Genomic DNA, 26,547 nt, shown 5'->3' with positions numbered 1-26,547 from the left:
TGTTGGTTCACCTTGCTAAATCTATCTTTCAAAGAGCTCGCTAGCACAAAAAACCTAATATCAGCTTTACTGGCAAACATTACTGGACAAGATGTGACTCGATACGAAGATTTTACTGGTATAGATTTAATCAGTTTCCTGAAAGAGAATATGCGAACATGACAAAAGAACTCTTCACATAACAACTTATCCTAACTAGAGTTTTTGCCAGCACAAATGTATCACTCAGAGCTAGGACAGTCATGACAACTAGAGCTAAAATTTGGACAAAGGCTTAAGATAGCTATTTGGTCTGCAAAAGCTCCAAATCACTCTCAGACTGCATACTTTATATAGCTCAATGGTTATCTCCATTATATAATGATATTGTTTGTGGCTAAGTGTTAAGCAGAGGAAAAATTAACTCCTGTCGTGGTTTAAGCCAGTCGGCAAGTCAGCCATGCAGTTTCTACTCCCAACCCCCCCCCCCAGGGTTAACCTGTAATCCAGGTTACAGTGCTTACAACCTCAGGTTTCTCTATTAGAGGTATCGATAACTTTACTTAGTTTTCAGAGCAAACATTTTCATGATCTCCAGACACCTATTCTGAAGTATTTAAAGATTATCTAGCCTTTGTTCAGAAGCTTTTGAATTGCTACTTTACTTTTACAGGAAGGAGTGTTGCTCTTCACCAAGAGTATTGCGTACAAGATGCTCTAAAATGACCAGCAAAGCCTTTTCCAGAAGCTACAATTAACTACAGCTCCCACCCCAGGAGCCAGTTATCAGAAGAATTTCCCTGTTTTACCTGTTCCCTGAGTTCCTGGATTAGGGCTTCTTTCTTTGTTATGTCTTCCTGTGCAGATTGAAGCAATGAATCATGCTTCTTGGAGGCTTCAGTTAGTTTTATTAGCTGATCAACAGTATGATGTAAGTCTTCACACAGAAGGTCTCTCTATTTTAAGCCATTGGATGAGTAAAAAAAGAAATGTCGAAGTTACTCTCTAAAGCAGTTGTTTCAAGATGCCAAGGGAGGTTTAGACTGGAGCTGAGGAACAATTCCTTCCCTAGAGGGTGCTCAGGCATTGGAACAGGCTGCCCAGGGCAGGGCTGCAGTCACCGTCCCTGCAAGTGTTCACACACCGTGGAGACGAGGCCTCAGTGCCATGGGTTAGTGGTGACCTTGGCTGCTCTGGGGAATGGTTGGACTGGATGAGCTTAAAAGGTCTTTCCCCACCTGGTTGATTCCATGATTCTAATTTTTGTAATTCTTGCTAAGAGTGCCAACAGCTACAAGCATCTCCCTTTTTTTCCTCCATTTTTTCATCATTAATTGTAGCAAGCATTCAACCATAAATTTCTTATTTTAGCATGTTTTCTGCATCCAGTGTCTTGGTTGCAGAACAAAAATGAGAGCTTTACCACAGTATAGTCAGTTAGATACTTGTGGGAGATTATTTGGAATCAACCACTGTTTTAAAGTATCATGTATCCTTAGAAAGAGACACAATGCTTTAAATAAGAAACAATAATATATAGCTTTTAAGCCATGCTGAAATAGTGATTACAGCTTTTTAGTGCACTGCTATTCTGTAGATGCCTCTGAACTTATTTCAGGATCTAGACTCCCACCCTATCTGGTAGGGCATCATACCTACGCAGGGTGTGTTAACCTAGAAGGAGAAACACTACTTAGTGTTTTAAATGCCACCTTAGATTAGTTCTTGTCCAGCCAAGAAAGCATGAAGGGAATTAATAACTGATGTAAAAAGTCAAAGAAGGAGAAACTATGAGTTTATTAGGAGCCAGATACACTCATGGATAACATTGTAGTAAGAATTGGTAATTCAGTTTATTATAAAGTGATCCATTTGGCAGGCAACTCAGTTTGGGGTTCCAGAATGTCAGATTTAGATATGATTATTATTGAAGACAATCTGTTTATTAAACATAGTAGAAATCTATTTAAGAACGGGGTTTGAAGAAGCAAACACTACTCTGGGAGACTTTATCGGTGCTATATGATTGGACTAAGCACATGTAATATGACAGATGATCTTGCAGAAATTACTTGTAAGAAGAGGTTAGTGGTTTTAGACTGATGGGCATGTTCACCAAAACATGAGAGCAGTAACAGGAAAGAGAGAGTTGAAAAAATGAAAGATGCGATTTGAAAAGCAAGCAGTTAAATCAACAATGCATCCTAAATCTGTTTCCAGCAGATGGAGCTTTTAGTTAAAATTATGAGTAAAGAAAAGATGTTACTGCATATAGAAGCAGTGGGGGAAGAGAGAACGTTAAACATAATATATTCATCTACCTATTTGAATTTCTCAACTGCTAATGTAATGGTGCCATTAAATTCAGCTGATGACTCCTCAGTGGCCTTAACAAAATTAAAGCAGGCTTTTAGCATAGGTTTTTATGAAGTAGCTTATAAAATATTTATGTCATGTAATGTGATAATTTAACAGAATTTGTCAGGTATCTCATTAAGAATTCCTTTAAGAACAGCTTAACTGGCTACAGTTTGAACCAAAATGATGTTACTTTTTACACAAATATTTTAAGCAAAACTACATCCAGTTGGTCTGTTGAACAAATTATCATGATCATAGAATAATATACCAACATTATTGTTTTTACCTCAATGTTATCAGCTATTTTACTTCTCTCCAAGGCTTCCCTCAGCTCTTCAATCTTCTTTTCCTGATCCTGTATGATTCCTTTGCTTTCTTCTCTTGCAGCCAGAAGAAGATTATACTTGCACTACAAAAAGTATTACATTAAATTTTATATTATCTTGGGAAATATTATCAACGTCATCAAAGAAAGTTGGCCAACATAATACAAATAAATGTATTTCACAAACCCTATGAGGACAATTACAAACATTTAAAATCTCAGGGTCAATTACTAAAATCAGACTGAGATCATACTTGCCACATTGTACAAACTATGCTATTAGAAATGAGTTCAGAACAATGGAAAAAGATTAATATGTATTAGCCACCACAATACATATTAACCACTAAAACCATCATTAAAAACCAGATAACGATATGTAGAAATGTGGCTCATCACCATTTTGTTTGTAGGACTTTTTGCATTCATGGTTCATACATATACATTATCTAAACCATTCTGTGGGCTGCTGTGTTTGCAAACCAGACCTATTTTAATAAGAAAATGCATCATATTTATTCACTTACTCAAATACATAGTTTTAGTTCTTTATACTTGTTTTCAGATTGAGAACATAGTACTATCAGCAACAAGAATTCACTCAAAAATGAATTTACAACTCTGCTTCAATTGCTGAGCTCTTAAATTGCCAGTTTCTGAGCAAACCTAAGCGTGACTGTCAGCTGAGTGTAGTTTACAGGATGTGAATAGGTCCCTCTGGAGACACAGCTTTTTACCCACCATGTGGAGAGCTCAGTTTTCAAGACAGCCTTAGGCAAAAAAGTGTTCAGAAGACTTCAACATGTCAAAACAAAGAAGTTTCCTTCTAAAAGGCTACAGCAAGTTATGCTGTTTGAGACCCATAAGACATGTCATTGCCTTCCATTGCTGAAGAACTATACTATGCCCTTCAAAATGACAGAACATACATTTATATCCTCGAGCTCTCTTGTCAGACCATCTAGGGACTCAGTTTTATGATTAAGTGAAGACCTCAGCTCCTGGATCTGTCTCATCAAGTCAGTTACAACTTCCTGCAACACAAAAAAGTTAATCCTGATACATTATAATACATATTTTATTACTGGACTGTTTGGTGTGTAATATGTCAATACCAAATGTGAAAATGAGGCTGCAATATGCACATGTAAAGGAATAACAGGAAATTTGTTGTTAAACCATTGAGTTTTGTTCTAAGCACTTACACAAAGAATTAAATAACCTGCTGTGTTCATTAGAAGGGAAGCCTCATCCTCCATTTTAGTCTCAGGCTGTAAGAGGTTTTAATAGAAGTACTACTATTTAAGGATACATCCGTTTGTAGTGGAAAAAGGCACATTCAAGAAACACTACTCCACTGAAAATAGCAGATTCTTCTGACCTTGTAACAGGTCAAATGTTTTAGTTTAGCATGGAAAAAGCAAGACTTAACATTGCATCATGCTGGATAGTAAAAGTACTATTTCTTATGCCTGTTTTACAAACAGCATAAATGCTTGTACTATGGGAACTTTTGCTATTTCAGCTTTCAAACCACCAGAGCAATCTTTTCCTGTGAAAAATGCCTTGATTTTATTAATAAAGATGCCCAGAGTCACATTCCTACATCACCTTTCTTACCTTTTCTATTAGCCCATTCCAACATGGCACTGCCTAGAAGGCCCTGTTGATCATCAGGAAGCCTTAATCATTTCAAGGCCAGGTTGGACAGAGCCTTGGGTGACATGGTTTAGTGTGGGGTGTCCCTGCCCATGGCAGGGGGGTTGAAACGAGAATCTTACGGTCCTTTCCAACCCTAACTATTCTATGATTCTAAGCCTGCATCGTTCATGCATTGAATGTTTTGCCCAGTAGACAGCTTTACCTTGATATTTTTGTTTAACTGTCAGTTACATTGTGTTGTCTCTGAACACATACCAGTATTCCACCACCCTGCAAACTTCATGTTTACTCCAGGAAAAAGTAGGGTTTATTTTACCTAGATACTCAGCCAGGATTGCCTTGAAGCATAGAATTATTAAGCAGCACAGAAAGGCTTCTCTGGGCTTTCAGTTCTACTACAGAACACAGTTACCCGCAAAACTGGGTATCAATAACAGAAATAAGCCCAAACCTTATCTGTATCATTTGTCTTCTTCAAACAAACGATCATTTCTTCAGCAGCAGCCAGATCCTGCTCCAATTTCTGCAGTTTTGCTTCCTGGAAGAAATAATAACGGTGAAGGAGAGACTTCATTATTTTTGAAGTATGCTTTGTAAAGCACAAAGCCATGCAAAAAGAGAAGGAGGTAAGTTGTTCACCTCCCCAGAAAAATTAAGCAATAGTTTAACAACATTTGAAACTCAAGAACTCTACATTTATTTTGCTGGTAATCAACAGAACAGTCAGTTCACTGCTGAAATTGCTCTTAACCCTCAAAGAAATCTGTGAGCACATGATTTAGACATTCAATTCTGCTGTTTTACCTGCTGCTCATACTGGGTCACCATTTCAGAGGATGGTTTCTCCACCTGTGCTTTTCCAAGCTCTTTCAAGAGCTCCCTGGAGAAGAAAACATTTCCAGTAAGAAATAAAATCAGCACAAAAGGAAGCTTTAATGAGAATTAAGTCATGTAAGTGTATCTTTATAGCACTTACACATCTACAAACAAAAGCCCCATCTGAATAGAAAACCTAGCATAAAACAAACCCAATGAAGTGAGATGAAAATAAGCCCCATTGCTAACTGAAACTTACTTTGAACTGGTTTCTTCTTGCAATCTTAATGTTAGTTTTTCATTAAGTTCTTTTTCTGTTTTCAGGAGTTCGTAAAGATTCTAGAATATCAAAACAAATGTTGTTACAAGATGGGGTCTTTAGTATCATTTAAACCAAAATGAAAACCTAAAATTGCTAAGGTAACTGAAAAAACCCACCACAAGACTTTAAATGGAAACAGAAAGATCCTTAGCTTTGTCCTGGGCAAGTTCAAAAGCGAAGCCTTATTCATATTAAGCAATTGGCTCTTTTCACCTGCCATTGATGATCATTTCTTGTAGCTATAATGGTCCTCAATATCAAAAGGTTTTAAAGTGAGAAATTAACCTGTAGATTAATCTGGGGGGACTTTTCAAACCCCAACCAGCAGGTGCAAGCTATCAGACTATAAGGAATTTAATATTGTCATTTTCAATCTGTCACTATTCCTTTAAACATTAAAAAGTAAAACTTAAAGCAAACATGCCAAGCAGGCAGAGTGTACACTGCAGAAAAGCAGGCAAAATCATTTGCAAAAGCCCTTGGGCGACCCTGCTGCTGTTTTGCAGTCGCTTCAGTGTGACAGGCGTTCAAGGACACCATCAACTGAACTGCAGGACAGTGATCCACCACAAGAAGCCACACATCATTTTAACAAGACCACATTCATTATGAAATCGTTTAAGAAACTGCTTTATAGAGACAGAAGAAGTAAACCAGTCTTAGCTAGCTCCGAGATGAAAAGTCACCAGCATTTTGATGTCAGGATTCTTTTTCAAAGCAGTTTCTTATTCCTTTACTGATTTACCCATCTCCCTCAACATTTCCAGAGCTTTTTCTTCAGCCAAAAACCCTCCTACTTCAACATGTTGGATATTTCTTGTAGCCCTGCAGTTGCAAAAACCTTGCACCAAGTTTTAATAAAGATTCTGGGTACATCTTCCAAATGAAAATAATCAGGAAACCTGTTATTGCTGTGGAACCTGTTATTAATGATACAGTAACAGAAATGACTATGGGTTGGAAGCGACCTTAAAGCTCATCCAGTTCCAAACCCCTGCCACAGACTGGGACAACTTCCACTTGAGCAGTTGGCTTAACAGAGGTGTCCCTGCCCCCAGCAGGGGTTTGGAACTGGTTGAGCTTTAAGGTCCCTTCCAACCCAAACCATTCCACAATTCTATGAATTAAACAATCTGGCTACACAAGTAGCTGTATAACAAAGTCCTTTAAAAGCCTTGACTGTCTTACACGAAGCTCAGTTTTCATTGCTTCTGCTTCTTGTTCAAGTTGTTGCTTCAGCTGATCTGTCTCAAACTTGGCTACTTCCTGCAAATTGTCATAGTCATCCTGCAGGCTTGCTTTTTCCTCAAGAATCTTCTCATGTTCTAGCCTGTCAAAAATAAACCCAAACAAACCAAACCTCACCCACAACATTAAGAGTTTGTTTCATTATAAAACTATTCCAATCAATTCTATTCAATAACCCACAGCTAATATACAGAATAGTTATTTTAGAAAGAATGACAATAAATGGTAACTTTTTCTAACTCACTCACTTCAGTGGCATTGGCAGAGAAGGCAGAGTACTCTTTCATCCCTAGAAATAATTTACTAGCTACAAAATCCCATAGAAATTTCAGTCACTGTGTCTTGACAATGGTGCTCACCCATGAAACCCCCACCCAAGTTTATATTTTTTTGAGCCAGTTGTTGGACAAAAGACTGCTAAAATGATCTTCAGTACCTATATCTGCTTAGTTGATACCTGGGTTATTTATGTCCTATATATCATTATATATTCTGCGTAACTCTGGGTTATTTACTTCTAAATTGTAGCCCTGAAAACTTTGATTGTATCTTTCACAAAAGTGAAAAGCATAGAGGGGTAAAAGAGCTGTTGGACAAGTGTTATGAACCATGATCTTAACGGAAAGCCTATAGGAAGAATACCCTCCAAAAAGCACATGTGCTAACGCAGAAAAGGCATCAATGAAACCACATTTAATTTCAGTTCCAGGATCCCAGTCTCACAATGCATCACTCAAGAATTGACTTCAGCCAAGACATGTCTCTGCCCATGGCAGAGGATTGGAACTGGATGATCTTAAGGTCCTTTCCAACTCAAAATATTCTATGATTCTACGGCCCATGATAATGCATTAACGTAGTTAAGCTTTCCCAGGACACTGGTCCCCAAAACCAAGCCACAGCAAACCACACAGACCCAAACTCCAACATAACTAAGGTCATGCTAATGATTAAAAACCTCACTGATTTTCACCTGCCAATGATAATGGCAATTCTTGCATACAACATAGTGAGCTTTTCAGGCTTCAGTAGTCAAACTTCAGTTTATTTTTATGGTTTCTTTCTGCTTATATTTTTAAAGCAGCATCATTATGTCACCTGCTGCTTCATGTGACTGAAGTAACACGTTAATTTCTAAGACTAAGTCGAAAATAAAAACTCTACCAACCCCAACCAAACTATGCCTTTTCAGCCACTTCATTTCAGGAGGTCACTAAGTTTACAGGTATACACTACTTAATGCAAAAATGCTGTAGCAAACCAAAGTTAAGGAAGCCACGTTTTATTTTCTTTCTGCTAATTTTACCATGTTCCCTGTTCTGAAATAGGTAGGGAAAGAATTAAGCACAAAATAAAGCCCAAAATAAGCAAAGGTCATAAACACAAAATAACAACTTTAAATAAGCAATCGCTAAGTGCAAGTTGACATACACAGGAGAAGAATAAAATCACTGGATGCATCCAAAAACAGAGGTTGAGGCATTTTACCAAACTGCCAACATACCTGACACTGTCCAGCTGGAACTGTACATCCATATGTCTAGCAGAAAGCTGGCTCATTTCTTTCTCTTGCTTTTCCCTAAAAGCATGATATTCCAGTTTTACAGCAGACAACTCCTTGTCTGCAGACTTCAGGACAATGCGTAAGTCACAGACTTCACTTTTTAATACTGTCAAAATCCAAATATTTGACATGTTAGTTGGAAAACTGTGCTAGATACAAGGCATGTGACACTACAGAATATCCTGGGAAAATCTCACAAAACTTCCTGCATTCTCAGTAGAATTAACCTTGGAGGTCACACACACCCAAGAAGGATTTGTAATTAGAAAAGGTCAATGAAACACTGACTTTAAGAACTAAAGAGTACAGACAGAACCAAAACCATTCCAGACAATATCACCAATAGAGGATTTTCCCCTTTTTAGTTAATACTTCCTTTTTATATATTATATCCTGTACTCCCTTTACATTCAGAGTGAACAGACAGCAATTCTGAATATTGTGTACTGTGCAAGACTGCAGAATAGCTTTTTTCTGCCCAAATGTTACAGATTCATTATTTAAAACATAAAAAAAAAATCCATTTCTTGGGGACTAACAACCCAAAGTATTTAATCAAATGTGCTATTGTTGATCCAAAACGTTAAGATACCTCAAAAACTCCATATGGAATGTCAGTGTTGTGGTTTAACCCAGGATACAGCGTTACATAGACTTACTATCAGCATTGCTTTGGCTGTCTTGAAATTGCTTTTCAAGTGATTTTATCTGTTCCAGGAGTTCCTGGCGTTGTTTATTCCAGTCATTCCTTTCAGATGAAAGAAGCTTGAGAAGAGAAGTACAAGTTTTAAATGAAAGGAAATGTAGGAGTGGCCAAGTCACAGAGCAGTAATAATGACGTAATAATGTATTAGAGCATTTCATCAACTGACTATGAACACAAGATACATTTTTCTTTCAATTTGATGTTTAGCAGATCTGAAATCCATAGAAGTCCAAGAAAAAGAGGACTGAATATAACTGAAAATATTACCTTTCCTGAAAAGTTTACTTAAAAGCAACCAACAGCTTAGGAGCTGAGGTCTACTTTGGAACGGAAATGAGACTGATCCAGGAAGCATACAAGCCTTATTTCCTTTTCTATGTTAAATCAAACCTAGTAATTAAGGAAGAGCTGTAAGTGTTTTATACAGTAAGAACATTTCAGTTCAGTTCCTTGAGGCAAGTAGCGTCTTCAGCATTCCAAAGTTGAAAACTTCCTTGCGACTATTGCTGTTTTCCAGAAATCAGCAAGTTGGTCAAAATCAAGCACAGGCATCCTGAGTGTCTATTTGCTTATACTTCAGATCAAGCCAGCTCAGAATCACAACACTTAAAACAACTCCCAAAACCCCAGACCTCTAGTGCTGTGTTAAATAAAGTCTCTGTCTTCCTGCACAGCTTTGAGCCATGATGCTATGTACATTTTTCACAAGCCAAAATGCAGTAACACTGCAGACCTCACTGAAGGCACAGTAGTATGAGTGCGATAAATATCACCTTAATGTATATACACATTCACATACAGCTGTATTGTATTGTGTTGTTCTCTCACCTCCTGTATTTGTGCAGAATGATGCTCCAGTTTATCAACATGCTGCTGGAGTTTCAGATTCTTGCTTTCCTCTTCATCCAGCTTCGTCTGCATTGTGCTCAGATGCTCCTGTGACACAACAGACACTCAGAATTAGAGCACCCATCTTCCAGCTATTCTCACATGCCATACGGTAGTCTGTGCACATTAAGTATAAAAATGTCAGCTACTTTCTTTTTTTATGACCTGAACCAACAGAAAACCGAACATTCAAAAATAAACTGGTATTTAAAGTAGCTGATTTCTTCTATTGCCAACCAAACTGCCAGAACACAAGACAATCTGCCAGGGAATACAAGGACTAAATCCAGTAAACAGTTTTCAGACACATGTTCATCTTGGAGAAATAAGACTTTAGAAAGAAGTCACTCAATATACACTAGCTTAGTTCCTTAGAGGATCTCTGCATTATGGTAGCATGAAAGAGGGGTTTTAGCTGTTGTGTCAGGATTATATATGCCCCTAGGTTAGTTTCAGCTTCTGGAGAGTACTTAACTATGTGACTGAAGACCTTCAGTGCCCAAAGAAAGTGTAACAGTGGACAAGCACCATTTGGCAGGTTTCTTCTGATAACTCATATTATGTATTAAGCTTAGGTGTTATTCTATACGTAGCTCGTACCACAGGCTTGTAAAGAAGTTTCCTCCAAGTCAAGGTATCAGGTTAAAATAGGAAAAGATTAAATATCCTGTGTATTTTAAACTATTTATGATATTCAACTCTAGACCCTTTCAACAGTTTCATGGTAAATCTTTTTAACTATAATTATGCATACACATGTACACAGGCATGTATAGAGATCTGTTTAGTGAAGCCTTAAGTATCCATCAAATGCTTGTTTACCATGCAAAAGAAAACACATTTCGTGAGGGGGAGCAGTATTTCATGCCAAAACCCGCCTTAGAATACACATAAACTTCAGTTTTTATTCATAACACTCACCTGTGCCAGTTTAAGCTCCTCAACTATAGCCTCATATGCTTGATGTTCATTCACCTCTGGGGAAACTGGCTCTTTTGAAACATCATCCATCACCTCTTCAGAACACTGAAAAGCTTCAGAATGATGAGCTAAGATCTCTGGGCTGACCCGTGGCACTAGGCGGGATCTCAGCTGGTAAGCTTTTGATGGAGTGGTTATGTTCTGTTATAGAGATTACAAAGCAGAATATCAAAATAAAATGCTCCAAGTGTTTAGTTCTACACCACTATGCTTTTCAGTGTCATCTGATTACAGTAGCAGGCAGTCAGTAATTATTCCAGAACAGAAAAGCATCAGATCTGGTTTATCCCCTATGGATTACATGCCAAAATGCTAGTTAGGTTAAGGGATCATACAAATAAAAGTGCTTGTGTTCTCACCCAACTCAGGTTTAAGTATGTGTGGTTTTAAGTAAACTTCTTACCATACCTTCAGAGTTTCTCTGTGTAGCTTATGTAACTGAGAGACTTCTAGGCGCTTGCTTGCTTTAGTTGCTTCCAGAATGTTTTCAAGATGTTGGTTTGCTTTCCGAAGGGACTGAAGCTCTGATTCCATTTCCATATGCTTTTTCCTGTTTAGGAAGTATTTTACTACTGTCAAAACTACTTCATCACTATGTCCTCCTATCAGGAAGAATAAGCTGCAGTATTGCCAAAAGAGCAAGCTGAAGCTGAACCCTTGCCCAAACACTGAAATACCTTATTTTGAGAAGAAAGCCACCACTGCTGTATTGAACAGTCAAACACAAAATGACAAAGCTAGGAGGCTTCTGGGTACTTGCATAACAATGGAGAACTAAACATGTCAAGGAAAAGTCCATTACAGAGTAAAAAATAAAGCTGAGAGCTCTGCAATTCCTTTGCTGAGATTGCGGCATCACCTATACCAACATTGTTTTAAGCTTTAAAAATGTTACCCAATTATATGAGAAGGCTGAACTGGTGCTTGCCAGGATTAAAGAAATTCCTTTGAAGATGTATTTTGGAAGTGTTGCTCTGTTACGATTATTTTGCCCTCTAAGAGTGCTTTAGCTGAAATCCAACAGTTGAGCAGAAATGTAGGAATGATTTTCATAAGGTATTTCTGCAGAGCTACGTGCTGATACTGTGATAGTTGGCCTTGCTAACACAATTGTAGAGTCAAAGTCTACAGACAAAAGGAAACACACTATTTCATCTTTTGGCAGTTTAATGCTATCACTTATCCTCCCTTTTTTAGCATCTGCATAATAAAACTTGCAGAACAGGGCAGAACTTCAGGTCTGACTGCTATTGGACAACAAAAGCATTAGGATATATTGAGTCAGTCTGTAAAATTGTTCAAGTTTACTCATTCAGTTACAGCATTTAATTACACTTGAATGTAAAATGAAGCATCCAATTACTCCAAAACTCGGAACAAGCTTAGAATTTAGTGGAATCTAGAGGTGAATCCAGAGGCTCAAAAGCACACTGCTGTTTGACTGCACTCCCCTAAGAAAACGTGGGTAAGTGATATACAGATGCATTCATACTATCAAGACAGCAAGACGTGCACAAAACATGAAATACATAAAATAGAAATACATTGAGTGGGCAGGAAAATAAACTAATTAATCTGTGAAGATATAAGCAAATCATTGTAACTAATAATACAGGACAACTTATGGATGGGTAATGTTACAATCTGAGTTTAAGACTTATAAAGTTCATAGGATTTGCTACACAGGAATCTAAGACTAAAAAAACAGATTCATACAATTGGCTTCCAGGTTTCCATTGTGTTTGGTGAAAATGCAATTATTTTCCTTGTATTTCCAGTGACAAGACCTAAAGTTGTCAGAAATGCTGGTTATCAAGTTAAGCCATGTATTATTCACTTGCATTTGAAGGTATTACTCGGGCTTTCTGCATTATCTTGCACTGCCCTCAAGTAGAACCATGACAATAAATTCTTTACTACATTAGGAAGGATAAAGTAGACCCTTATCCCATGTTTAGGTGCCAAGGCAAATGGATGTGAATGAATTATTGACACCATGTCTTTGTTTTTATGTGAATTAATTCCCTATTCCAATAACAGGTCTCAAGATAGTGGTATTATTGCTTTCTTAAATATCTTTGAAGCAGAGAGAATAAATTAACTAATGGCTTAGCCAAGATTTTCTGGGGTGATTGGATTCTACTTCATAGTAGCTTAAGCTTGCAATCTTAAAGGTGTTATATTAGAAACTACTGCTGCACTAAAACAAAACCCCCAAAATATGTCCCCAAGTCCCATTAATTCTTGGTTCCTGTCACTGCAGGAAAAATATTTGCCCGGCATGGAAACTAAGCCAAACTCTCCCTGCGCTGTTAAAGCAGGTGACTATTAGAATTCCAGGTCATGTCCATTCCCTGCATGCTGTGAAGCACTGTTTTGCATCTTAGGATAAAGAGCTTTTGGAAAGAAAAAGAACTCTGCAATAGTGCAGATGTGCCTTCAGATTGCATCATGGTTGTCCCCTAGTCTGTGAGGAACTGAGTTCAACAGGAACATTCTCTGTGTTCGTACCATCTATCTTATCCTGGCCCTCTCTTACATGCAAGGAAATTCTTAGACTGTATATTCAGGATCTGACACTAACTTAAAACTCAGTACAAGTAATGAAAACATTTAATGAAAGACACTTCTGTACTGTTTTGTCTCACTTGGTTAGGTCTTTAAATTCTTCATATTCTTGTTTTGAACTTGCCAGTTCACTCTGAGTCTGTAGCAGACGTGCTTTCAGCCTTTCAACAGATGCCAGCGAATTGCCTTCCACTGATATGGTGGTGGAATATAAATGATGACCTAAAGAACAAACATATACCCCCTGAAATCACAGAGCAGCTCAAATATCTTAAGTTTTTACTAAAATGATAGCATTTGTAGGCTTTTGAACAGCAATTGAGATTGAAAAAAGAATAAATGGGTATTAGCCACAGCCCACATGAAAAAATGTAGAATAATTGATATTACTGCAGTTTTTAGGACAATTAAAGACAGCAAAATGAGATCATGGCTGGTGTTCACAGGATGCACCAGAATTCAAATTCCCTACTGCTGTATTTGCTTGAAGGTCATTGTGAATAAAATGAAGTAAACCTGTTTTATCAGTCTTCAGGAATCACTTTGAAAAAGGTAAAAATACATCAAGACAGACATTTTCAACACTATTCTGCACACACCAGAAATACAGTAAGCTTACTTAGCTGAAAAACATGAGCATATTGTTACCTCCAGTATTTTTCTCTGTGGCTGAAGCTTCTGAGAAAGCTTTTTCCAATTCCACTATTGTGTTGGCATCAATTTCCTGAGCCTTTTTAACTGACTGCAAAGAGCGAAGTTTTTTGTTCTCCTCTCTGAGGTTATAGTTCTCCATGGCATACTTTGCAATCTGTGGGTGTTGCTCCACCTGTGATAAGCAGTATTTTATTCATCAGGTTTTATTTTCCAGGCAATGCTATACATATCTAGCATACATATATATATTAGAGGTCCTGTTACACTAGTACCTTTAATAAGCATTAAATTGTAATTGAAAAGGAATAAAGATATTCTGTACAGTGGTTAAAACCACCCCAATTTTTTGTTTGTTAATTTTCTTACTCCCTTGGAGTCTGCTCTCAAAGAAATGACAGTGGGCTTGATATCTTTAGGTTTTAACTGACAATAAAGCAGTAGAAGCTTTTCTTGCTGCTCTTGATAGTCTTTTTCAGTTTCAGCTTTGACTTTAACACTGTCCCTGAATGCCATACAAAGATTTCTATAGTCCTGTATGACTGCCATGACTTGTGTACTCCCCCTCTGTTCACTTCAGAGCTCAGCTATGAGCTAGAGATTCAAGCTGGTTTTCCAACACATCTATTCCTTTTTCCTGCTGGTGCTTAGAGATTGTTTTTAAAGAACCTGCCTTCTCTCTTAAGCTTCTTTGTTCTTCAAAAATGCTTCACAAATGATAACACACCTAACAGATACCTGAATTACCTGAAGTCTCCTCTTCTGAGGCTTAAGTATGTACTTTGGTACTTACCTTCCTCAAACAGCTCCAGGACTGCATCATTCCTGAATGGCCCATCTGGCATCTGTGTTCTTACCCTTCAGAAGCCTGCTGTATTACTTGCATCCTGCTGTCTTTCCCTTTCAACAGATGTCATGGACACTAAAGTCTCCCATGAGAATAAGGATTTGTAATTTGGAGACTTCCTTCAGTAGGAGACTCAGTTCTCCACCTAACCTAGATCAAGTGGCCTGTAGCAGCTCCCACCATGACATCACCCTTACCAATCCTTCCTTTTAGGCAAACTCACTCACAAACTCTAAACCTATGCATTTGAGATTCTTCTATAAAGGAAACCAGCACCCATCTTCTTTCCAGCCTGCTCTTCCTAAAAGGCCTGTATCCACCCATCGCATGAGCTATTCTCACAAAAGAAAACTGCTTAACAAAAGAACTTACCTGTTCTTTGAGCATCTGCAATTCCTCCCTCAGTTCACTGAAGAGATCATCTTGCTCTTTTGGCAATAAGCTTCCACCAGCCTCTTTATGTAACCGCTCCAAGCGAACAATATGGTTTTCACGGAATTTAACTATCATTTTATTGGACTGAATAAATTTCTCCTTCTTGCCACACAGGTCTTCTAGTTGAGCAATTTTTTCTAATAAATTCTTAGAAAGTACATATACAGATCAGTGAAAAAAAGTCATGGTCACACTAGATGAATTTCTAAGGTGCATAAATCACACACAGAGACAAAACTTAATTCAGTCAACAGTAATTCTGTGAAATGCAGACTATCATTTGCAGCAGATTCACAGAGAGCAAAAGCTCATAGCAAGAACCCACATTACTCGCTATACTGGAAGAGCTTTACTTCATCCAGTTACTTTGCTCCATCCCTGGCAATGTTCAGGGCCAGGCTGAAGAGAGCCTTGGGTGATGTGGTCTAGTGTAAGATGTCCCTGCCCATGGCAGGGGGTTGGAACTGGAAGATCTTAAGGTCCTTTCCAATACAAAGAATTCTATGATTCTGTACTTAGAAACTCCAATAAGACTTGGCAGACTAGGTATTCGGTAAAGTACATCAGATGCACCCCCTAGAGTGCTGGTTTCAGTTGATTTTCCTCAAAAAACTGATCCATTTTGGCTGATTCAATAGTGCACCACGACAAGAAATGGAGATGACTGGGAGGTTTGCTTCTCAAAATTGAGGAAAGAAGTTTGTTGTTCTGGTCAATTATTGTGATTCTCGAATTAAAACAACCCACCGCCTAAAACTAAACATACTATGAAAGTTCTGCCATGGCTTGTCTGAATTTGAAAGATAGAAGAGAATCGCAGAACTGTTCAGGTTGTTCAAAAACTTTAAGATAAAGTCCAACTGTTGGCAATTGACCTGCAGATATTATCTTGCCTGTCATTTGACTGAGCTCCCTTGTTACCAAACCTTACTATTTTCAGGCAGAATATTTTTATTCAAAACCAAAGAAAAAAAAAAATCATCAAGAGAATGAGTTTCAATATTAAGCACTTAAAAATATGCTTTCATACCTTCTTTTCACCTTCTGATTTCTCCCAGAACAACATTGCTTCAAGAAACTTATTCATGTAGTTTAGGTGGTTGTGGCCTTTTTCAACAGCACCTGTAGGGTAAGTCAAAGAAATAAATATCACATTTAATAAAATACCAGTCAACCAGGTTTCCCTAGATACATAATGTCATGGTTGCATAGAGAAAATTTAAATTCATTCATTGAACAGTATAATTCCTCTACAGGGATCAATGCCATACCCAGAGCAAGGAATTTTAGACAGTAAATCCTAGTTACCTGCAAGTGCTGATAAAGAACACAGTCCATATACATAGCTGTATAATTCAAGTTGTGCAAGCATGAAGCAGCTTTACAATGAACTTCTATTAAACTGAAAGAATCAGTCTGTTCAGCAGAGTATATTTATAAAATGCAAAACCCCTCTGAAATTAATTTGGTAACACTAAGCCATTATTTAGCATTATTACTGCAGTTTGTATGTATTAAAAGTGGACTAACTGGTTTAGGAGAAGGAAATTCAGGAAAAGCTTGAATTAAGTAGACAGTGATTTAATCTGGAAGGAAAGCATCCACACAAGGGAATAAAAGGGCTTAACTAATCCACTTTAGATATTAATTCCAAACAGCTTAACTGAATATCCTCACACAAGCAAGACTACTTATTTATGGAATACCACCATGTTTTTAAAGTAGCTAGCAAGCAGATTGCATATTTGTGTGATCAAATATTACAAACACAATTTAACTGCACAAGCAAACACAGCTCTGATATACTGGGTTCTGCTTAAAGCCTCTCTTCAGTGTTTAAGCATCACCACCTGCTTTCCCTCAGAACTCTATTACTGTCTGAACATTTTTCAGTCCTCTGTCAATATTCATGTATTCATGGACTATGATTCAGCGTTCTACATAATGACTGACTTGTTTTTAGCGGTCAAGTGTGTATGCTAACAGAGATGTTTTATTTCCTTCGGAAAACTCAGCCACAGATGCTTTGTATTAGACAAGTCTTTCAACTTTTGTAATCATTTCTATTGCTGTATCTTCTATTTCTTGGCAAGATCAGGAAGAGTTGACTCAGCAACACAGGAAGAGTTACAAAATCAAGTTTACTACTCCATTATCAAAATTACACAGTAGCATATTGCAGAGAGAGGTATACATAGTAGAAAGCTGTGCTGGGATCTATACTGCAGAGACAATGGTCTAAGGAAAACCTGCTGGTAGAAAACAATTACATAAACCCCCAATTAATATCTTGCATTGAAATAGATCTTTTACTGAAAGGTAGACATCCTTCTTAGAATGCTCCTGAAGGGGCAAGAAGGGAAGATGGGGAAAAAACCAAACAGTCCTGAGTTTAAAAATGCAGCATCATCAATACCATAATGTCCTCCCTGACCTAAATGTACAATTACATGTAAACTTTTGGTTACTTAGAGGATTAAGCATCATGGCTCTTACAAACTGGAAGAGTATTCTAAGTATAATAAAACCACAGCTCAGCACATACACTGTGGTGGTTTGAGCCCAGCCAGTAACTCGGAACCACACAGCGGCTCACTCACTTCCCTTCTTCTTCCCCCCACCGCTCCAAGGGGGATGGGGAGGAGAATGGAGGGAATGTAAATCCCACATGTTGAGATAAGAACAGTCCAGTAACTGAGGTATAACACAAAACCACTACTGCTACCACCAATAAGAATAATAAGGGAAATAACAAGGGGAGAGAATATAAAACTAAAGAGGGAAGGAAGAAAAAAACCCAACACACACAAGTGATGCCCAATACAATTGTTCAGCACCTGCTGAGCGATATCCAGCCCAACCTGAGCAGCGACCTGGGCCTTTCGGGTAACTCCCCCCAGTTTCTACACTGGGCATGACATGCTGTTGTATGGAATACCCCTTTGGCTAGTTCAGGTCTGATCCCTGTCTCTGCTCCCTCCTGGCTTCTTGTGCCCCTCCTCACTGGCAGAGCATGAGACTGAGAAGCTCTTGATCAGGATAAGTGCTACTGAGCAACAACTAAAACATCAGTGTGTTATCAGTGTTGTTCTCACATTAAAGGCCAAACACAGCACTGGCACCACCTGCTACAAAGGAGAAAAATAACTGTTACAGCTGAACCCAGGACAATATACTTATAAGAAGAAGAAAATAAAAATGACACTAACAATTTCTGCAAAATATCCTGTACTAATACAGGCAATGGGATCCATAAGACGAAGGTAAACTCTGCAGGTCAGTTCCTACAAAAGTATTAGTTGTTCAGAAGCTTCGACTTACCTAAGGCTCCAACACTGAAGGCTACCAAAAGTAGGACATTTTCTTCCCTCACTCCCAACTCTTACCTTGTGATACAGAAATATCACGCATAGATGGCACTGAAGTAAGTTGAGTAAGCTGCTCTTTCAGCTTCTTGACCTCAGCTTGCAGCTGCCTCACATTTCCTTGTGTGTCTTCATTTACCACAGCCTTTCACAAATATGTTAAGAAAAAATTACTAAAGGTACAAATAGAAGTCTTATAGGATAACAGGAAACTGAAACACTGCAAAGCAGCAAAACTCCTCTTTTTAAGGTTAAAATGGTTCAAAATATTAATGTTTTCTGTAGAATTCTGTCTGGAGCTTTTGACCAGCAGAGCATTAGACACTGAAGGCAGCAGTGTCCAGCCAGATGCCAACATGCTTTCAAAATCCACTCATGAGAAATGACATTTGAGTAAGTAGCATAGATAAGAAGTAGATGCACTGAAATACCAGTGAATCCAATTTTTTTAAAGACAATTTCATTACTTTTTCTAATGAAGTGCTCTGAAAACGAGCAATGTATACACACTATTATCAGCCATTCCTTAGTCCCCCAGCTGCTGTACTCTATTCATAAGCAAAAGTGAACAAGTACTTTGCTGTAAAATGTATTTAGAAAAACAAACTTAGTATTTTAACTTCAGTCATATTCATTGACATTAGTGAAAGCACAGGAGTATTTCAAAGAAGCCTGCCTGTTCTGCAGATGTGTAGTTTAAAAGACAAGAAATTGTTGCAACAATAAAAGACGCTGAGTCACTTTCTTACCTTATTCTTAATCAACTTTGCTCGCTGAGCAAAATTAAGAGTGGACAGGGTTTCACCAAAGCACCTGGATCCTGGATGAACATTTGCAATTATACAGGTTTTTGCATTACCACCAAGGGAATCCTGTTTAAAAACACAGAAGTTAACTTTAGTAGATATTTCACTTTAATTTCACTCTAATTTCACTCTTGGTGAAGTAGCAGATTGGTATTCAACCATCTGTTGACTGTTCCAACCTATCTTCTGGTGGCAACCGCCAAGCAAAAACCCAAACCAATAGATTCTTGACTACAGATATAAAAGGAACCTCTCCTTTTTACATGCACGTTTTCCTGTATTTCCATGGTGTTAAACAAGTAGCTCTCAAATCTCTGGTGAAGGCAGCAGTTATACTTAAGACTAGAAGTCTAGTACTACCAAAATAGCCCACAAGCCTCAATGGCATTCTCTCTCCCTACTAAAGATCATTTTTTGGGGACACCTTTACAGCACAGCCACCTAAAAAGAACATAACCACTTAAACAGCTTATACAGTTGCAATTCCCTTCCAATTTTGGGTTGCACTGAGAGAATATAATTCTTCAGAGACTCATGATTCTAAGATATACATAGAACAGAGACTGAAAGATTGGAAAATATAGCTGTGATCACATCAACACTGAGTTGTAACACAAATACTGGATTTTGTACAAGCACTATAACACAAAAACGTGTTACACGTATTCATTATTGTTCAACAGAATTGTGATGAGTGCTGGTGTCCAACAAATCTTTAACTGTTTCCATCATTGTTTTCTGTTCACCTTGAAAAGAGCCCATAAGATCTCAGGTAGGTAACTGTAAGTGTATCTAATTCTTAACATCATACTGACATTTAGCACATGTAGACTAATCCTGAAAACTCTTTCAAACATTTCAACACATCTCCAAATGCTACACTGTGATGCATATTATTTCCCATATTAGAGGGAAGAAAACATATACCTTTTCTTTAAAACTTGCAAATATGGATTTAGGCTCATAATCTCCTATTAAATTTGTCTACAGCAATAAATCTACTGGAAATCTGCTTAGGTAAAAAGATACTTTTCAAGCTCTCTTCCACCTGCCCAATATTAAAACATCTTTAATGCACCCAAGTTCAGCATTTTACAGTGAAAAAAAAAAACCCAAACATCCCAAACAAGTATTTTTTGTACATCCCATGTAGCATGTAAAATCCAGAGGATCTGTATTACCCGTAACAGAAAAGTGAGCTTGGAATCCCGGTAACAAATGTGCCTTTGTTTTCCATTACCGATATCAACAAGTGCTGTCATGACTTGGCTCAGGCAACTTAGCGATCGATTTATGTTACCTGCTTCCTAAAAAAGGAGAGAGTAAAGGTGAATTGATTTGATGGATGGAATAAGGCAATACATCTGAAAGGAGAAATATACCAGAGCTTTTACAGAACTAACCTTTAATCTCATTCCAGCTGTATGGGTGTCTTTCTGTCTCTCAGATCCTGCCAAGTCTACTAGGTTGAGCAGGGAAGACCGAATGTTAACCACTTCATTGTTTTTCTCCATGGATTCCACTGTGACAGTGAACACCGCGTGTGATCTTGAGGATTCTCTGTTCATTGAGGTTGATGCTACACGACGGTTTCTCCAGCCCATAGTTAATACCTAAGAATGAAAAAGGTATCTAATGATAGCAAGTGTCTGTACTCAGTATTGTCTCACAGTAGTAAGCATATTTCAGTGCAACAGCATTCAAAAATCTCAAGGGTTTCTCTATTTTTTTTTCCAACAGAACTCTTTTAAAAGTGAAAAAAACATAGCTGCACTCAAGCTTAATAAAACCACTAATTATAATATTCACTTCTTTCCTCCAAGAATGCTATTGCTGATGGAAAGTATAATGTATCCAATAAGGGTGCATGTAAGCAGTACACAATTACAGAATACTATGCATATGTGTCTCATTCATGGAGAAATAAACCTGACAATTTCTACAACATATATGTTGCCTAAGTAGCAGGAGATGTAGTGTTCTGTTGTTATTTCAGACAAATAGGACAAGCATTAGGGAAAGATTATGATAATTGCAATTCAGATACTCCAAAATCCAGAACTATATGACTTGCTCTTGTGAGACCCCACTTGCAGTTCTGGTGTCCTCAACACCAGAAGGACATGGAACTGTTGGAGCAAGGCCAGAGGAGGCCACGAGGATGATCAGGGGCTGGAGCACCTCCCATATGGAGACAGGCTGAGAACATTGGGGCTGTTCAGCCTGGAGAAGAGAAGCTGCATGGAGACCGCAGAGCAGCTTCCAGTGTCTGAAGGGGGCTACAAGGATGCTGGAGAGGGACTCTTCATCAGGGACTGTAGTGACAGGACAAGGGGTGATGGGTTCAGACTGAAAGAGGGGAAATTCAGGTTAGATAGAAGGAAGAAGTTCTCCCCTGTGAGGATGCTGAGGCACTGGCACAGGTTGCACAGAAAGTGGTGAATGCCTCATCCCTGGCAGTGTTCAAGGCCAGGTTGGACAGAGCCTTGGGCAACATGGTCTTCAGGTCCTCTCCAACCCAAACCATTCTATGATTTTATGTGTGGAATAGGCAGGAGGCACTATCTAGAAACAGCTTTTTACACTGTTTTGCAGTGTATGGAAACAGGGGAAGAGAGTGTCAGAGGCACTGTGCAAAAAAGTATGTGCTTTAATCTGAGGAATATTTACCAAATAAGCATCAAAACATTAAAAAGCAACAAAAAAATACCTGGTATGCTTCAGCAGCAGATGACAACACCTGTTCAACAGCCCCATCAACAAAGACTCCCTTGTTTATGTGTTCTCTGAGAAGGAGTCCAGCTGAAGCAGAATCTAGCAAGTCAAATATCTGTTCATTGTAGATTTCAATAAATGAGCATTTGCAGAGAAAACTCTTTCCATTGCCAGCCTGAAAAAAACCAGTAATTTACACTATAAACAGATTGGTTTTATTAAGTCTGGCATTGCATGGCAGCAAACCTCTTTTTACACATACCTAAAGCTACTAGTTTGCGTATGCATTCTGCATATGATACATTTCTGATGCACAGATGACAACCCACAACCCGAAATATAGATACATTTTTAGATTCAAAATATAAGCACACTTGGGTCTGAAGAAAGTACTATAATTTGGTAAAGTGCTAGAAGCAAGTGTTTCTCATCAAGAAATCTAACACAAGATGGCAATAACCCTGGAAACTTCACTTACCAAAAAACCATAGCTAATCTTTAATGTAAGACTTTCATTGCAATAAGAAGTATAAGATAAATGTACCTTTTCTTTTTCACGTTCAATTAGAAAAAATAAGTATTCAAAGCTCCGTGGAATGACACCCCTCAGGCTGTGAGTGAAATTACCAGATTCAGATGGTCCTAAAGAGATTTGGAATTAAAAGAAAGAATTATTACTACCTGAGAACAATGGTTGACCTTTTCAAGATATCATTACAGAAGATTTTAGCAACCATATTTTAGTCAGTTTATGGCAAAACCACAGAAGAAATGCAATAAAAATCAGCTTTCAAGATCTAAGATAATATTCTATAATCAGATCCATATATAGCCTAAATGATGCTCGTGAAAGTTCATTTTACCTGTGCTTAGGTTACCCAAGTCTAAAAGAGCATAACTTCCATAGAAAACATGTACAAATGTGCAGGTATGCCAGTGCAAGTACTTTAACCCTGATTTCAAGAACCAGAAAGATGGGGTGGATTTGTCCCCATGTTTAGTTAATTCCTATGTAGTGCTAAAATACATGTCAGCTAAACTGGTTTTGGTTATTTCGGTAACTTTCTAATGTCAAGCAAAATTATTAATACATTTAAAATCATGACTATATGAAGAACAAGATTACAAAGGGATCCCTTCCTATACAGAGGGGCCTCACCTTCCTGGTCAGGTTGGAAGCAGTTATTTTGAAAACTTCAATATATTTTAATATGTAAGCCCCTTGCACACTACAATATTTTTTTACACATGCAACGGATATCAGCCAAAAAGGAGAAGCCAATAGCATACTCATTTTTGAGAACATTTATTAGCTGCGTTTAACTGAAGAACTTCTCTCCTGTTAAAAACAGGGCTAAAAAGGCAGATGAGAGTACCTATACTTCACTATTTTGATATAAAGCAAAATCAGCTGCACTGAGCACTACACCATTTCTTAAACCTGAAAGTTATCTGTAGCAAGACAAAAAACTAAATCATCCCAAGACATTTCAACTCAAGACAAAAACCAAAACACTAGGAAAGCACTGAAAGATTCTCTCACGCACTTACCCATCATAGTAAAGGTTTTTCCTGATCCAGTCTGGCCACTAACAACAACGAGAAGGGGAAAAAAAAAGGAGTCAGATAAAGTTTTATTCTTGCTCTTAATTTTTCATTAATCTGCATCTTTTAGGGAGAAAGCACAGTTTAAAATAAAAGCTACAGAAGCAAGCTGAGAAACGAGTCAGCTAAAAGGGTATACAAATAGAACATGAAATTCGGTTGGATAAATCACCTTTACTCTCCCCCCCACCCATCATTTTCTTCCTTATTTGTGTTGGAAAGGAAAAATAAGGAACTCAACTTTAAAACAAAAGCTTTCAAATTTATATTAAACTACTTTTTGGGTCAGGTTTTTTGGGTTTTGTATCACTCAGCAGTGCACATAAACCCAAAATTAAAAAAAATACTTGTAAGCTGAGTATGTTCTTTTTTAGCCCACAGTTATTAACCATGCTAGAGAAACTTCAGGGCAATCTCCTTTCATTTTTCCACATTTTTTATATTGCAACAAAATAGACTTCTCTTCACAGTTTTGCAAATGCTGTGCTAGGCTAGAAAAACCCAGTAAGGTTTTGATTAGATTCAACTTAGCATTTTTGACCAAATTGCTTCCTCAGTTTTCCAAAGGAAAAAATGTTGAGTTAATATAATGATACTCATGCTACTAGTCATGGATATATTTCTACCTTGAGTACATCGTGAAAGTTAAAATTATCATTCCCAAGTATGCCCACAGACAGTTAAGCCTCACTAAAGAGTTAAGATGGCCAAATATCAACTTAGAGATTTTCAGTATGCTCATAGTAAAATGGAATGAAAACAAGTAGCTTTTTCTTTACCAATACAATAAAACTTGTAGGTTTCCATCAAACAATAGTAAAATTGAAGTGAGTTTACAATCAACATTATTGGCCTTAAGCATTAGGAGTGTAACACCTACAGACTCCTCTGAAAGAGGAATAAGAAGCACTCTTCATCATGCAACAACATTCCCTGGGTTGTGCTACACCAAGAAAGCACTTGCAAAGTTTACTGTAACACTAAGCAGGCTCTGGCACTTAAATCCACAACTACTACTCATTAACACAGTGCCCTCAAACAGTGCAATGAATTACCATTAAAAGACTTACTATGCAAAGATTGTTCCATTGTAGCCATTCATACAAGATTCAACAATATTTTTGGCCACAGTTGAGAACACTGACTCCTGTGGACAAAGGAAAGAGAAAACACTTGGCACCACTCATTTAAGTCTTGCTTTTATCAGCATTTTATAGATCATAGCTTTATAACGTATAAAATAGAAACATAGAATGGCTTGGGTTGGAAAGGATCTTAAGATCACCCAGTTTCAACCCCACGCCACAGGCAAGGATGTGTCACACTAGACCAGGTTGCTCAAAGCCCCATCCAACCTGGCCTTGAACATTTGCATTCCCTAACATTAGACATGTATCATGATCCCTGGAGTTCTCACAGCAAAATAATACATCCTAAGTCTTTGTGACATAAACCACTCCTCTCAAAGACATTTATTCCTTGATAAACTGAAAGAAAAATAAAACTCAGCATCATGGTAACAGCTTTCAAATAGCTATTATACTAATTTTGGTCCAGTGTTTTTGGTTATGTGTTTTATATCATTGAAATTAAGCCCATGACACTTATCAAATCTAGTCAACTTTCAACATTTGCATTGCCAAATGGCATATCCAACAGGTCTGCCCAACTCTTAACCTCATTCTGTTTCTTAGACCTGTAAGAGCAGCCTAACTACAGATAACAGCCTAGAGTGGGTAGGTTTTTGAGGTTTTGGTGGTGGGGAGGGCTAAGTAGGCTCTTAAATTAAGATATATATGGGTTACTTAACAGAAGTTAAAGGGAATTGAAGTCCTAGAGGAATTAAAATTATGTTCAGAATTGCAAGCACAATCACAGAAATTAAACTGAAGGATTTTCCTTCCCATATTACCAGTCCCAGATGAATAATGCATCTGCTCAAAAGGAAAATACAAGAAAGAAATATAACAAATAGGCTACAAACTCGTAAGTTCCCAATATACAAATCACATCTTCAATATCAGCTACTGACTGCCAGCTATTTCTATGTTTGTCCCAACAGGCAGGTCTATTTTCTGTCTAAGGTATTACTGTAACATTTACAAATAGAAATTCCAAATTCAATGCAAACTTTAAAGAAATTAACAGTAAAAAAAAAACCATTAAAACTATTAGGGAGCAGAATTTATTGCAACATTTCTGTATTATAACTGCATATTACCACTCTGACCAGTGCAAAAAATAAAACCCAAAGCATCACACATCTTCACAAAGGTTTAGTGTAGCAGTTGCCAGAACGTGAGGAAAATCTGCAATACTATTCCAAGAGCCTGGAAGTCATTACCTGTGTTGTTTCCATATTTGCAACATAATCAAAAGTGAAGATCTTTGGCTCAGGCTTTGAATGCAGACGGATGGTTTTTGAGGAAAGAACAGACAAACACAAGCCTTGATGTCCATTGCTTAAGGTGGTTCCCTCTGAAGGTGGACGGACCCTTACACAGACTTTGATAGCATCACCTTCAGCACTAAAGGAATATTTACGCATTAGATTATTTCAAAATAGATTTATCAGCTGTTTGAGAAAATTAGATCACAAAAATCAGATTAAGCATAAAGTCATACAAAGGTCCCTCCTGAAAATATACCTCTATTAGCTGTAGTAGTATTATATTGTACACATCAATTCACTACAAGCCATGG

The 26,547-nt window shown here is 37.7% G+C and overlaps 1 protein-coding gene across 1 annotated transcript in view; it reads right to left on the bottom strand.

Annotated features, from left to right (window-relative positions):
- KIF15 (kinesin family member 15) overlaps positions 1–26,547 on the bottom strand; it is a gene marked incomplete at both ends in the record, with an annotated part of 35,723 nt that overhangs the window by 5,470 nt on the left and 3,706 nt on the right. Inside the window, 25 exons of the mRNA XM_080611261.1 lie at positions 789–935; positions 2,627–2,749; positions 3,595–3,699; positions 4,779–4,865; positions 5,132–5,207; positions 5,403–5,482; positions 6,654–6,795; positions 8,218–8,383; positions 8,937–9,042; positions 9,812–9,919; positions 10,793–10,993; positions 11,261–11,402; positions 13,501–13,642; positions 14,069–14,246; positions 15,291–15,500; positions 16,384–16,475; positions 18,740–18,863; positions 19,468–19,590; positions 20,706–20,831; positions 20,928–21,137; positions 22,235–22,414; positions 22,784–22,881; positions 23,791–23,828; positions 24,915–24,991; positions 26,189–26,372. Of these exons, the coding sequence (XP_080467387.1) occupies positions 789–935; positions 2,627–2,749; positions 3,595–3,699; positions 4,779–4,865; positions 5,132–5,207; positions 5,403–5,482; positions 6,654–6,795; positions 8,218–8,383; positions 8,937–9,042; positions 9,812–9,919; positions 10,793–10,993; positions 11,261–11,402; positions 13,501–13,642; positions 14,069–14,246; positions 15,291–15,500; positions 16,384–16,475; positions 18,740–18,863; positions 19,468–19,590; positions 20,706–20,831; positions 20,928–21,137; positions 22,235–22,414; positions 22,784–22,881; positions 23,791–23,828; positions 24,915–24,991; positions 26,189–26,372 (3,265 nt within the window). The remainder of the gene's footprint in view (positions 1–788; positions 936–2,626; positions 2,750–3,594; positions 3,700–4,778; positions 4,866–5,131; positions 5,208–5,402; positions 5,483–6,653; positions 6,796–8,217; positions 8,384–8,936; positions 9,043–9,811; positions 9,920–10,792; positions 10,994–11,260; positions 11,403–13,500; positions 13,643–14,068; positions 14,247–15,290; positions 15,501–16,383; positions 16,476–18,739; positions 18,864–19,467; positions 19,591–20,705; positions 20,832–20,927; positions 21,138–22,234; positions 22,415–22,783; positions 22,882–23,790; positions 23,829–24,914; positions 24,992–26,188; positions 26,373–26,547) is intronic.

Source organism: Psittacula echo (genome assembly GCF_963264785.1).
Source record: "Psittacula echo genome assembly, chromosome: 2".
In the NCBI taxonomy this organism is placed as follows: domain Eukaryota; kingdom Metazoa; phylum Chordata; class Aves; order Psittaciformes; family Psittacidae; genus Psittacula; species Psittacula echo.
Note: the sequence above shows the minus strand (reverse complement) of the source record. Positions and strands in the feature narration are given on the sequence as shown.